Below are 13,818 nucleotides of genomic sequence, written 5' to 3'. Positions count from 1 at the left end.
CTTTAACATTGGGAGTTGGGTCATCTAGACCCACTAGACAGTGCTGTGAACCTTTTTTCTTCAATAATTTGTGATCTTCACTGGTGTCCATGGATTACATGAAATCTTTCCACCTTTATCCACCTTTGTCATGGTAGGGAGAACACGTCAATGCAAATTATTTTTTCTATAAACCATCCAAATTTACATTTTTACAATTCAGTGGATTCAGAAACAGTCTTCGTAAAATGATCCTATTTATTAGGTTTTTACTACAGGAAATCAGTGACACCATACTTGCTGTGCATCCCTTGTGCTATCCTAGGCACTGTAACTGTGGGAGTTGGGTCATCTAACCCTTGTGCTATCTTAGATGACCCCACCCTTACATTGACATGTTCTCCCTACCATGACAAAGGTGGGTAAAGGTGGAAAGATTTCATGTAATCCATGGACACCAGTGAAGATCACAAATCCTTGAAGAAAAAAGGTTCAGAGCACTGTCTAGTGGGTCTAGATGACCCCACTCCCAATGGTAAAGTGCCTAGGATAGCACAAGGGATAGACCCACTAGACAGTGCTCTGAACCTTTTTTCTTCAATGATTTGTGATCTTCACTGGTGTCCATGGATTACATGAAATCTTTCCACCTTTTTCATGGTAAGGATATTAAGTCAATGCTCATCTTGACCCCATAGGAAGGGTTAATACCCCTTAAGTTCAAAACACTGTCTAGTGGGTCTAGATGACCCAACTCCCAATGTCAAAGTGCGTAGGATAGAACAAGGGTTAAAGAAGCTGGATGTTTGCGACACACTTTTTCTGGGAGTTTAATGTCATATTCGATTTTTTTTCTGAAGGTTTTCTGCTCCTTTGGACACAGACCGGGTTCACTGGTCGATTCTGGGACCACACAGAACCCTGAAGAGAACAACCAATGCAACGGTAAAGCACACACAAAAACCTAACTAGGATTTGAACCAGGGCCCTCTCACTCCTGGGATGAGAGTGCTAACCACTACACCACTGTGCAGCCCTGCTTTTTCCTGGAACACAAATATTCAGAATCGCCTTTCTGAGACTAAAACAAACAGGATGGATGAAACTTCATTTACAGTCATCGATTTGTTGAGTTATTGCTTTCAATGTAACCTCTGGGAGCTCCTGGAGTCCACAGGTCAATAAAAACATCACAATGCAGCAGCGTCTCAGCTTTCATTCCGGTGGTCGACCATGTGGCCGTTTCCACCACCGCAAAAGCGTCAGCGTGTTCCCTTAAGCAGAGCCATGACCCGCTCCTGTGCTGGAAGCCATCAATTATACAATTAAGCCAGAAAGTTGGGATGGATTAGGAAAAAACCACACAAATCGGTGGAAATGTGATTAGCAAAAAACAAAAAAGGAATCCATAACTTTTATTTAGGTTAAAAAAAAAAAGAGGCGGAAACTTTCTGAGGATTCCCTTTAATTCTGCACAACCCGTCACCAAACATCTGCAGGAACATTTAAGGCTGTGGAGAGACTGGGAGTACAAAAAAAATCAGCCAACAAAGATAGACTTAAGTTAGTAAGCTAGAAATACAAAATATAAAATTTCATCATTAAAAAGAAATGTATACCTCATCAATTATTATTTATTTACATGTTCAATAAACACCTCAAACAGAAAACAGTCCAGGATTCCTCTATGAAAATAACAAACATAAGCTGAGATATGAACAAAGTAGTCTCCTTTCACATTGTTTTTATTTATTTATTTATTTATTTAGGCCCGCCCTTATTTAATATTTTTTATTGATATGCTAAAAAAAGATCAAAAAGGTTTTAACAATTTAATTTTTTTTCCTGTGCAGATCTTTGACTAAAAATGTTCACTACGTGGTTACAGACTGACGGCGTTCACCAAAGCAGATGTTTACGTGAAACATGGCAGACAGAAACCGCCTCTCTGGAGTTTTGTGCCACGGTGAATGAACGTTCACCGTCAACGGCAGCTTCACAAACGGGTTCAATGCCACCGACTGGATTCTGCTTCTGGGCTGCTCAGATCAAAGCCTCCAAACCTGAAAGTCAGCTGCTGTACATTGATGCAGCCAAGATGGGCTCCTGTACGTCACAGTAAAACGCAGCTTTCCTCGATGAACTTTCTTTTCTTTTCGGAGAGCTCAGCGGGGACAAACCGAGAAACCAGGAGCCCACTGCCCAGCCGTCCCAGACCGTCCCATCTCTGCATGAGGGTCCGGCTCAGCCAGGCTTAGTCTGGAATTGCTGAGCACCACAAGAAGCGCCTCCAAATCCAGCTGCACGCCCAAACTCTGGTGTTTCAGTTGTCCTGAAGAGAGGATTGGCTATGACTCCAAGGCCGAGGAGATGAACTAAGCAGTAGGAAGCTAGCTCCTCTTTATCCTGTTTCTGTGGGTTTTGCTAATAGAGAGAAGCGATGCTAAAGCGGCAGCAGTGCAGATCTGATTTAGACCAAAAAACCTTGAACCTCAGATAAAACGTCAAATTATTTGTACAATTACATCTCCCATAAAACGCCTCTTTTTTCCCCTCACACACAAAAATTCCCACATCATCTTCAGGATTGTTTTTTGGGAAAAACATCCCCAGAAATCCTACGATAGCTTTTCCTTCCCTCCCAGTGCAATTCAAAGTCTCCGTTCCATCACCTGCTCGGATTCGACTTCCCATTTTAGTCACACACAAAAAAAAATCCCTCCTTTTTAAAAACGAAACAACATTATCCAGTTTCATTCAGGTACAAATCTAACGTCCGGATGGGTTTTGGTCATTATAGGAATTCCACATAGTTTTCCGGGATCAGGCCTTTGCGACCGTCCAGCGTGCCCTCCAGCCAGCCGGGCTCCCTGGACGCGTGAACTTAAAAAAAAAAATGAACAAGAAATAACATGTCACAAAACAGAAAAATACTTTATTGACATATTGCATTTTAGGTAACTAAAGGGGGAACTTCAGTCTGGAAAAACATTTATGGTGCTAGTGGGAAGAAGGAACTTCCAAAAGGAAAACAAAATAGTTTCTTATAGTTTTTCACATGGAGGTGAACCCTGCAGCTGCCAGCAAAGAACTGGGCTTCTTAAAATTAACAAGTGGATTATTCCTCATTTCTGTACCTAAATAAATTCATTTTTAGAATAATTGAGTCAATTTAAAGAAGAGAAATCTTGAAAAATGTCCTTCAAATGTTCCTCCTGTGTATATCACGGTTCACCTTTTGTTCTGTTCACCCCAGGCATGAACTTGGGTTGTTTAAGGCAAGTTTAGTCCACAATGTTCACACGGGAGAAGCGTGGAGGCGGAGCTTCTTCTTCCTATGTTTGTCTACCGGCGCATTTCCGCCGCCTACAGTTGCTCATTCTAACGTCTCCACCAAATCTGAGTTCTCTAAATTCCAAACTGTGCAAAAATGAAAACATGAAGAGTTTCTTGTAGATTCTAGCACTGAAAAATAGCCATTTATAGATATTCTATGCACATGTGTACACCTGGACACGCTGCTATCTATGTTGTGACTGTGAGGCAGTTTGCAGTGATGTCAGTGATGAGGGGGGGCTGGAACGAAGGGAACGCTCCTCCTTTCTGGACTCCACTCAGACTTTATTCTTCCAAACTGATGTCAGGTTTCAACCTGGTTCCCCTTTCAAGCATTGAACGGGCATTTTGTGCGGACAGCTCAAAAACGATGGTTGAACCTTGCATGGCGATGCCTGAATGGGGGAGAGTTTGGAAGGCAGAAGCCTGAAATACGCCGCTGATTGATTGAACGTGTCGCTGAGTGGGGGCGGCGTGAACGGAGCTTTTCTGCCATTTTTTCTGCAGTATTGCAGGCTCAATGTGTTCTGCTTCTTGATTGGCTGTTTTCAATCAATCTCCTGTAGAGTTTACCAAATCTACATAAATCCTCCATCGCGATCAGATCTTTGGTATTATTATTAAATGATGGACTTTGAGCTTAAACTAGACAGAAAAGTGTGAGAATGTTCACGTCTGTTTAAGAAAAGTGTGTAAAGTTAGCAGTAAGGGGTTTCACAGCCTTAAAAGGACTTGGATTTCACCTTTTCCAGGTTATTTATAGAACGTCCCCCCCGTCATAAATAAGGGGACCCCCGTACAGTCATTGTGGAGAACAGTGTGAATCCAGATCAATTCAGACAAGCGGTGGGTTGAACTGCACTGGTCTCCCTGCAAGGACAGGCTGCGGCTGCAGTTGGAATGTCACGTTCCGGGCTGCCGATGAAAAGACTGCAGTGATCAGACACCACTCTGAGGATTACATGTACCCAGGGTCACAATTTGCCCCCGGGGGCTCAGATGACACGGCTTGGCATTACATAACTCTGTCTTCATGCGGCCAACCCCCTTTTTAGAGTCCGACTGTTTGTCAGAATAAATCCTTGCAATTACTGTTAGGCTGGGACGAGCGAGACATGAAATGTTCTGCAGAGGCGCTAACCTGAAGGTCTGGGGGGCTCAAGGTTCAGGCAGTTCATGTGTGACACAAATATGGGGAAGTAATTATGTTCAAGAAATGAAGTTCATTTCCAAGAAAGACATGAAGATCTTTGCTAAAATGACTGCATTTGGCTGCTTGTCAGCTCAGAATACTTTCAGTTGGCATTCATGCGCATTGCACAGCGGTTGCTCATGTCTGACAAAAATAGCTCCCCAACAAGAATCTGCTTGACTCTACAAGTCCCCGTTCTGGAGATACTGGGCTCAAAGCCAACTGGTGTGGACCTAGTCTTTGTTGATGTCTGACAAAAAAACGGCGCGCCGAAGGAAAAGCAGGTTTTAAAAGCAAACGCTTTCCCTGCACCGACCCACATTCCTTCATCCCAGGCGGTTCAGAGGCTGACTCACCGTTCAGAAAGACCGTCCCTGCAATGAAGGACAGCTCCGACTCGTGCTCTGCCTTGCAAGCGTAAAGCGCAATCGCCTTCCTGCCGGAAACGCTGGAAAGAAAGAGAGTGGGAGTGAGACATCCGAACACTTGGTTTTTCTGTGACGTCTACTTTTATGGACAGTTTGAACCAAGAACAACTCTACATGTTCATCTCAGATCACAGTAGTTTCAGGCTGTTCCTCATTTCCTCTGAAACCTTCAAACCACAGCAGTGAGCTCTTAATGTGAAAAGTCCCACTGCAGGTCAGCCAAAGATCATCCAACAGATGCGTCTTTACGCTTCTACCTAACTTTTGAAAATGGTGTGTTTTTGACACGGTCTTTTCTGATAATGGCAGACAGAAATAAATAAAACATTAAGCTTAAAATGACATTTCTGAGTGTTTCTTCATTCAAATGGTTGAAGAGAAGACAAAAAAAGGCTGTGATGTAGAAACAAGTTCCCGGCTCCGCTCCATTCTGATGCATCCGCTTGTAGATGTAGATCCTCGTCGGTTTCAGTTTTCCTCGCCCGAGCTGGAATCTGGCTCAGAACTGTCCGGCTTGATAGCTCCTATGTTGTCTGCCATTTTTGTTGCATCGCTAATATTAGGTTGGGTTTGTGAGAATGGATGTAAGCTAGCAGGAGAGCATGTAAACAGAGAGCTCTCAGTTCTGGGTGATGGGTAAGGGGGTGGGGGGCTGCTGCAGACCAACAGTCCCGCCCACATTTCCAATGAACTCCTGCCGCGCTGGAGAAGCTGTCCAAGAAAACGACACAGGTTTTTTGAATTTGGCTTCAAACGGCATGATTACAATCACCGTAAAAGACCGCCGGTAATAAATGAACTATAAAGATGATCCAAGAGGGTCTTTGAGGTCCAAACTGCTTGACCTTTGTAAATAAAAAAATCTGAAATGTTCCGTTGCTCCAGTAAGGCCTTTTTTTTTTTTTTTTGCCAGTTGGATTTCCTTTAAAGAGGAAAATCTGCATCCTGTGTGGCAAACGTGAGAAAACTGTGAGGTGGAGAGGAGTCAAGCTGAACTTTAAAAGGGCTACTTTCCAAAATAACAGCATGCCGCTCCAAAAGAATTCCTGCTATTGTTCTATATCTAGATGTGAAAACCCGTCTGAGGGTGGAGTCTGTTTTCACTTTCGCAAACGGATCCCGTGAGCACCGACCTGGCGGGAGAGGAGTCGCTGGAGGCGGAGGACACTGGATGTGGACTGGAAGGGGCGGAGAACATGGGCCAGGAGGGAGACCGCGGCGAGGCGGGACTGGGAGACGTGGTGCTGGTGGACACGTTCACAGAGACACTACGTCACACACACACAGAAAAAAAAAACACCCCACCACAAACCTCCAGGTGTTTGCTCTCACCTGGTGGGGATGCCTCCTCCACCTTTAGGATACAGTCTGAGAATAAACAACACGACCAATCAGTTCTTTTCAAATACATTTAGGATTTAGACGGCCACAAAATCACTAGACCTAAATTCAAGTTTTCATCATTTTTAAAAAGCATCGCAAAGCACAATAATCCAACATTTTATCAACATTTGATTTTGTTTAAATCAATTATTTATTCTTCACCTGAAGAATGCATTTCCCCATCTGTTTCTGTTTTTCTCAAGCAAATGAAAACACATTTTCTGGGTTTCATGACCAGAAATCATAATTTTATCAATAAAGTTCCACCTGTTTACAGTTTCAATCACTAGGTATGTAAAAATGTATTTTCATTACCAAAGAAATGTGTTTTGGGGCAGAAATTTGCTAAATAATTCCACAATTGCTTTTTATCAAAAAGATAATTGTAGCATTTTGGCAGTAATGCCCGGCGTTAGTCCTGAATACTAGTTGAGGTTTGTACTCAGACAACTGCACAACAGCTGATCCTGACTTTATAGAACCGGCACAACTGTTCAGAAATCAAATCCAATAAGAAGTTTTCCTGTCCGTTCACATCTCATCCTCACCATGCTTCTGCAAACATAATTAACATCCGACTAATCCCAGCTTTTGTTGTGAAATGTGCTTCCATGCGTTGCATAATGTGGATTATTTACACAAACGTCAGAAAAGTGGCAATCATCTTTTTCGCCGCAGCACGGATTCCTGCAACCGAGCTGCACTGGATCGTGGGATTGGAGCTAAAAACATGATGTTCTGCGTGTAATGAGGGTGTTGTTCATGGGCTTTGAAAGCTTTTGTACCAGCGAGGGGTCTATTATTGTCCCTCCGTTTGTCTGCATCATCAAGATTCAGAAGAGGCTGCTAGAAATAAGAGCAGACAGCTTCAGCAAATCAATTAGCCTTTAAAGCTGCTCTCCTCATAATGACTGAATTCTGTTGCAGAAATGCAGCTCAAAGTGAGACCCAAAAAAGCTGACTTTAATGATCCTGAAAGCTGGCTTTATGCCTGAGAGGATGGGGAATAAATGTGTCACTTTATGAGTTCAAACACAGTCAATTGAGTTTATTTTAAACCAATAAGGAAAAGAAGAGATTTAGCTTCCTCTATTGTGATGAAACAGTCAACTCAATCCAAAGTGGAAAACAAAACTCCCTCCAGATTTAATGCAGGAAATGTGTGTGTAATAATTCATCAGCTCCCAATCCAAAAACAAACTGCTTTTATGGAGACCAAATGCAGTCCAACCATATGCCCCATTTTTTTTACCAACTCTATTTAGTTTAGTTATTTTTGAACATTTCTACGGCTAAACACAAGAAGAAGAAAAAGGTCAAATTCTAAAATTTAAAATAGAAAACATTGACAGTTTTTTATAGTAATTCCATGTCAGCAACATTCCCCTTAGAAAAAAAAGGTCATGCAGGATTAATGTCAATGAAAAATGCATAACTTTAGAGGACTGGGCTATTTTAGAGAAATAGAAAAAAGATCTGTTTAAAAATCAGCCTGATGCTTGTCTGTTTAGTTTACAATGAATCTTTCACCAGAAAGACAATCGTTATTTTATTACTGAATGCAAGCAAAGCATAAATCTGTAACTCATCTAGTAATAACACCTTTCATTATTATTTTATGTGACTTTATGTTGAAAGTAAAACTTCATAATACATACAGTTGAACAGTAAAGTTTTGTATTTACTTAAACTGGTGCACTTTTGTGTTATTTTCTGAGATAATTCCTCTGATACTTTGAACCCGGACATAAGAAGTCCTGTAGGTAAAAAAAGGATAAATATCATTTGCTTGAGGGGGAGTTTGGGGCCTAAGGAGGCCCTGGCTCTAACCTTGCCCCCTCTGTGACGAGGATAAAGGCTGGCATTTCCATGTTGGTGACCTTTTATCATCTCAACCTTACACTGGGATATTTGATCACCCTTTGAGTACATTTTGCCCTCTAAAGGAGTGTTTTTTTTTCATTAAAGCAGTGACTTTTATAATATAACCTTCTGTAAATATTTTCAAGGTAAAGCCTTTTTTTTCTAATTTGACTTTTCTTTCAGTTTAGGTTTTTTTTTCTGGTCAAAGAAAATAAAGAGAGTTAAGGATGCTTAATAAAAATACTTTTTTTTTCTTGTTATGAGAGGTAACTCTCTCAGATTACAATTTATCAATATGCTTATCTTCTGCCTGCTCAATGTGGGACTAATTATGACGTTTAAATGACGTCTATCTTTATCTCTGCGCTTCTTTTCAGATTCACACTTCCTTCCAGACAGCAGTGGAAGTGTTGTGAGATTATTGTGGCTGAAATCTTCTGACAAATTACTCAGCAGCTACATTTCACTTTAAAAAAACATCCACTTTTCTCTTAGTGCTTGTAGTTTTTGTTGTTGTTGCTTTTTCTAGTCCTAAAACACAAGATCCATAAATAATGAACTCTTCAGATTTAACTGGAAGCTACACACAAACTGAAAGGTCTTCCAACCTGCTGTCATTTCAGACGTGAGTTACGGCTGACTGTCCGTTTAGGAGTCTGTAATGTGGCTCAGAGAGCGAACAGAGGGAAACGTGCTTTTCGTCATTTACTGCACTGTTGAATATGAATGGCTCCATGGTGTTTGCACAACACCTCCATGTGGGCGCCGACCTTTTGTGAGCACTACCTGTCTCACTAAATGAACATTTTATGATCTTACAGAAAAGCCTTTTCTGTCAAATGCCACTTTAAAACAGCGATCCGTTATTTAAGTTTCAGTTAAAAACCAAATTTAATGAAAAAAAATCTCATTTTAAATAGAAAACCTAACATTTAAGCATTCAAAAACATTAACTTTGAAAAAATACTGAGTGAAAAATGATTTAAAGCTGTAGCAAATAGATAAATGTTTATCCCACAGTATTCAAGGAGGAAAATTCTTCCAAACTGATGTAAGGTTTTATCGACTGTTATGGAAACTGTTTGAAGCTTTTATAAAGCAGAAGACAGGTGCCACCAAAAAAGAAGCAAACATTTACATTCTTTTCCCCCACAGAGATACATATCGACCAAAGCCTTTTGTTACCTTAATGTTTATCTTTATTAAAGCTCATTTCACAACCCTGCCATTATCTGTTGTGACTGAAGGGAATCTAAACAAATGAGTCAACGGCATCAGTTTACAGACATACAGACTCTTTAAAAGGCAGCCGTCATTCCATTCTGGGTCAAAACCAAACATAGTGACTTTTAAACTTGACTTTATCCCTTCTGTTTGTTTTAAATCAAGAAGATCCTGAAAGAACAGCATCTTATTTGGTCCTAAACTTGATCAAGACAAGTTCAGGAGGGCTGAAATCTGTCCTCTAGAGTCAGGAATTTTTAATGTAATTTCAGGTATTAAGCAAAATAAAAAAAAAAAAGAAATGTTTATTGATGTTTTTGCAGACATGAAATACATGTGAAATAAAAATCAGCACCTGTGTTGGTGGGACTAAACAAAACATCTAAATATCTCTTTTTAGGTAAAAACAACCAAACTTTTTTGACATTCTCTAAAAACAGTAAGATGATGCGTCTAAAGCAGTGTTTTTCAACCTTTTTTGAGCCACGGCACACTTTATCCTTGACAAATATCCCGCGGCACACCAGCATCCAAAAAAAAAAGAAGGAGATTTTTTTTTAAAAGGAGATTATTTTTTTAAAAGATGTAATAAAAGTTAAGTTAGAAGATTTAAAAACTGTTTGATGTGTGTTCGTTGTGGTTTCAAGACATTTAAAAAGGACGACTTATTGTGCACTGAGACGCTGTCACTTTAACCCAATGCATCATGGGAGATGTAGTGTAAACAGCCGCCGAACGCAGACAGACTTGTTTCTCTGAGTTTCATTGTTTTGTTCACTTGATCCACAGTCTGATACCGGATTCTGTGGAAAGCTACACCGCTAAAGACGAGCTTTTTGTTAGAACTGAAGAGAGTTTACGAGCAGAATCTGAACAAGGAAGTGTAGACTTGAACCACTTCTGATTGGTCAGACTGATGACATGTGATTAAACCTCCAAGAATGATTGGTGGAGACAGTTAAAGGGGCGGGACTTTTCAGAAAACAGCTGTAGTTGCGGCTAAATCGCGGTATCGTCATTCTTATCAAAATGTCTTTAATAGAATCAAATAAAGACAAAGAAAAAAGTATTTTATGATCTTTCATATTCCTAACTTCTCAGTGTTTTATCAGGGTTTGTTTGGATGAACACAGAGCGGATATCCTGGAGATGGAAAATGTTTTTAGATCAGTTAATGAGGCCAATTTCCCACTGGCTGAAAAACACTGCTCTAAACAACCACTACTAACATGATCCAACAGAGCAGAACTCACAGCGAGCTGGGTCGGGTCTGCCGGCTGTCCGGCTCGCCGTCATTACTGGTCAGGCTGTGTCTTGGGGTGTGACTGTGGCTGCCGCCGCCGCCGACGCCGCTGCTGCTGCTGCTACTGCTGCAGTTGTTGCAGTTGGTGGAGTTCTGCACGTCAGCAACACTATTCCTCTTTTCACCTGCAGATTCAAAGAAATGTTTACAACCCCCCCCCTCATCCTAAAAATGTGTGTAAATCCCCCCAAAACTCCAACATTTAGTTTGAACAAAAGAATAAGAGGTGGGAAGCGTTCAACACAACGCTGTGTTCATACCTTTCTGGGAGTGTGTTGGTGTGTGAAACAGAGTGAGAGGTCTTTCGCTGCAGGATGGCGCTTTACTCTCTGTGCTTCTTCTTCTAGACTGGTTAGACGGCATGTTGTTTGGACCGTCTGCAGAATTTGGGACGTCCTGGAATATCTGAGTGAACAAAAACACTTCAACTAAATCCCAGGAAGAGAGAAATAATGGAGGAGATTTTAAGATATATGTGGAACATCTCTTTACACTTAACGGATGTTTGATTTTTTCACTTAAACACCCAATGCAATCATTTCTTTGATCTACTGTAAAAGCCTTCTCAGTGGTATTTTAATTGTGATTATGCAGTTTTTAGCCGAAATGATAAAACCTGTGTCGTTTTCTAGGACATACTTTCTGCAGAGCGGCAGGAGTTCATTAGAAATTCGCCTCTTGAGCTGTGGGTGGAAATAATGGCAATGAGCAATCCCGCCCCACTTCCCCTCTTGTTGCTGAGCTCTCTGTTTATGTGCTCTCCCTCTAGCTTACAGCCCCAACCTATCATTGCGACAAAAATGGTGAGCAATACTGGAGCTATCCAGCCGTACAGTTTTGAGCCAGATGCCAGCTCGAATAAGGAAAACAAAGACTTCATTTGCAAGTTGATGCATCAGAATGGAGCAAAGCAGGGAGGTTGCCACTCGCCCAGCGTATTTCTATCACCAAGATGCCTTTTCTTTTTTCTGGTCTTCTCCTGATTCTCAACAATTTCAGTTAAGAAATACTCAGAAATGCACTTTTAAGTTTCTAAATATAGATGTTCTGAATAATCAGAAAAACGCTGCAGGAACACATCAAAAACATCAAAAACACCATTTTCATCAGAAAATGGGTCTTTAAACTAACAAATACATAAAGTTTGTTTGATTAAAATAAAAACTCTATTTCACTAGGCATAAAAAGTCATGAAAATGCTAAAACTGACTTAAAAATTGATTTGATTTATTTTTCTAATTTTTTTTTTGGTTTTCTGGATTCCACCTGCTTTTTCTTTGCTTTATGAACGATAAAAAAATTAAAATTCGCATTTTAAAGCTGTAAAAAGCACAACAGCGTCATAAAAACACTCAAATGAGAGGATCTGAGGACTGCAAAAAGCAACATTCACGTGCGTCATCCTCTCAGCACTTACTTCATCTGCTAATGTGTAAATCTATGCATGAGCAGAACACTGGTCTGACACATGTGTCTGCATGTTTATTCCACCCACAGACTGAAATGTGCACAACACCAGGGTCTCATGCAGACAACTGTTGCCATGGTGACATCTGTAAGCAGCTTGGCCTTTCCCTAAGCCGCTTATATCTAAAGGGAAAAGTGGCTTTGGAATGTATATCTAGTATATTCTGCTAATGTCTTCATCTATAAATGGGCTGCATGCATTTACTATAGTTTGATGTGCAATCACTCAAGAGTTAATCTCTACAGAAAAGTCAAAGGGTTTGCTTAATCTTCAGCCAGGCTGCAGCGTCCGCCCACCGCTTGTCGCCCCGCTTCTCACCCTCTCGTGGTGCTCTATGAGGATTTCCACGACAATGTTCTGAAACTTGATGTCCATGATGGCGGCCACCGTCTCCTCCTGGGGGCGGAGCAGTGTCGGCCCAAAAACCACGCCCAGGTTGGCGATGGTCATCAGGTTCTGATGGTGGTGACTGGCCACACTATGGAGAGCCAAATAAAAACACGTTTTCATGAAAGCATTTCTGAACCCACTCATTTATCGAAAAGGGATGAAGCGTTTTCACTGATAGCTTTTAAAGCGGACGGATAGCCTTTAAAAAATAAAAGCTTCTGTAAACGCGTTTCAGGCTTTTGCACTCACTCGTTCACTCGTCTCTACACATGTTTCTACCACAGTTTGTGCAAAACATGCGCAGTGAACGTTAAACCAGGTTGAGCTTTGATGAATCACAGACTCATGATTATAAGGGTTGATCTCCCTTATAATTTACAGAAGTGCCAACCGTTTGAAAATTGATCATGGAGGAAAACATTCATATTGACATAAATAATTGCAGTTTTTGTCCGAGTGGAATTTTATGACACCAGGGGCCTCATTTATAAACGTTGCGTACGCACAAAAGAAGGCGTACGCCACTCTCTACGCAATAGTTGAGATTTATAAAAAGCAAACTTGACGGGAAAATGTGCGGTCCTTCACGCAAGCTCTGACCCAGGCGTCCGCACAAAAACGGGTGAAATGAGAAACGGCGACACCGTCGGCAGATGGAAGAAACACGTGAAAGTGAAAATGACAATACTGCCTCTCATAAATTACATGAAGACTTCACAAAGCAAGTCTTACAATTAACAGCCTACATGAACACCCGTTTGATCGATCAGCAGTGAAACAAATAAAAAAAAATCAAACGAAAATTACAACAGAAATTCAAATGAACACATATTTGGAAAAAGAAAAGTCCGGTCCCCCCGGCGCATGCCCCCCCCCCCCCCCCCCCCCCCCCCCCCCCCCCCCCCCCCGATGGAGCGCTGTAGCCGTTTGCCGCTCACGTGCCTTTTCGGCATTAGTAATGCCCACACTGTGCCCTCCAAACAACACTTTTCTCCTCTTTTCCAACTCGCCAACAATAACTTCTACTTCACATTGAGTGAAGATACATTTTTTTGATTTCCTCTCTGTGTTTGCCATGATTTAGCAAGCCATGAATATCAATTTGTGGGCGTTTCACGGACTATTTATGGACAAATATGGGCGTGTCATGAAGCCGCAAAAAGCTGCGCTGCATTTAGAATCGGTTGTGATTTATTAAGGGAAAGATGCGTAGGATGTGCGTGCGCACGGTTTTATAAATCCGAATATTTCT

The 13,818-nt window shown here is 41.3% G+C and overlaps 1 protein-coding gene across 4 annotated transcripts in view; it reads right to left on the bottom strand.

The window, feature by feature from the left end:
* Positions 1-1,427: 1,427 nt before the first annotated feature.
* LOC101170206 (rho GTPase-activating protein 26) overlaps positions 1,428-13,818 on the bottom strand; it is a 71,783-nt gene continuing 59,392 nt past the window's right edge. For 2 of the 4 annotated variants that reach the window (XM_078931013.1, XM_023962162.2), the window contains 7 exons: positions 12,495-12,654; positions 10,969-11,113; positions 10,659-10,833; positions 6,268-6,303; positions 6,069-6,179; positions 4,864-4,955; positions 1,428-2,862 (listed from right to left, as the gene is read on the bottom strand). In XM_078931013.1, coding sequence (XP_078787139.1) covers positions 2,774-2,862; positions 4,864-4,955; positions 6,069-6,179; positions 6,268-6,303; positions 10,659-10,833; positions 10,969-11,113; positions 12,495-12,654 — 808 coding nt within the window. In that variant the 3' untranslated portion in view covers positions 1,428-2,773. The remainder of the gene's footprint in view (positions 2,863-4,863; positions 4,956-6,068; positions 6,180-6,267; positions 6,304-10,658; positions 10,834-10,968; positions 11,114-12,494; positions 12,655-13,818) is intronic. The other 2 variants (XM_078931014.1, XM_078931015.1) reach the window with 2 other exon arrangements.

Source organism: Oryzias latipes, chromosome 14, assembly GCF_053564925.1.
Source record: "Oryzias latipes strain Hd-rR chromosome 14, Olatipes_Hd-rR_3.1".
Taxonomy (NCBI): domain Eukaryota; kingdom Metazoa; phylum Chordata; class Actinopteri; order Beloniformes; family Adrianichthyidae; genus Oryzias; species Oryzias latipes.
Note: the sequence above shows the minus strand (reverse complement) of the source record. Positions and strands in the feature narration are given on the sequence as shown.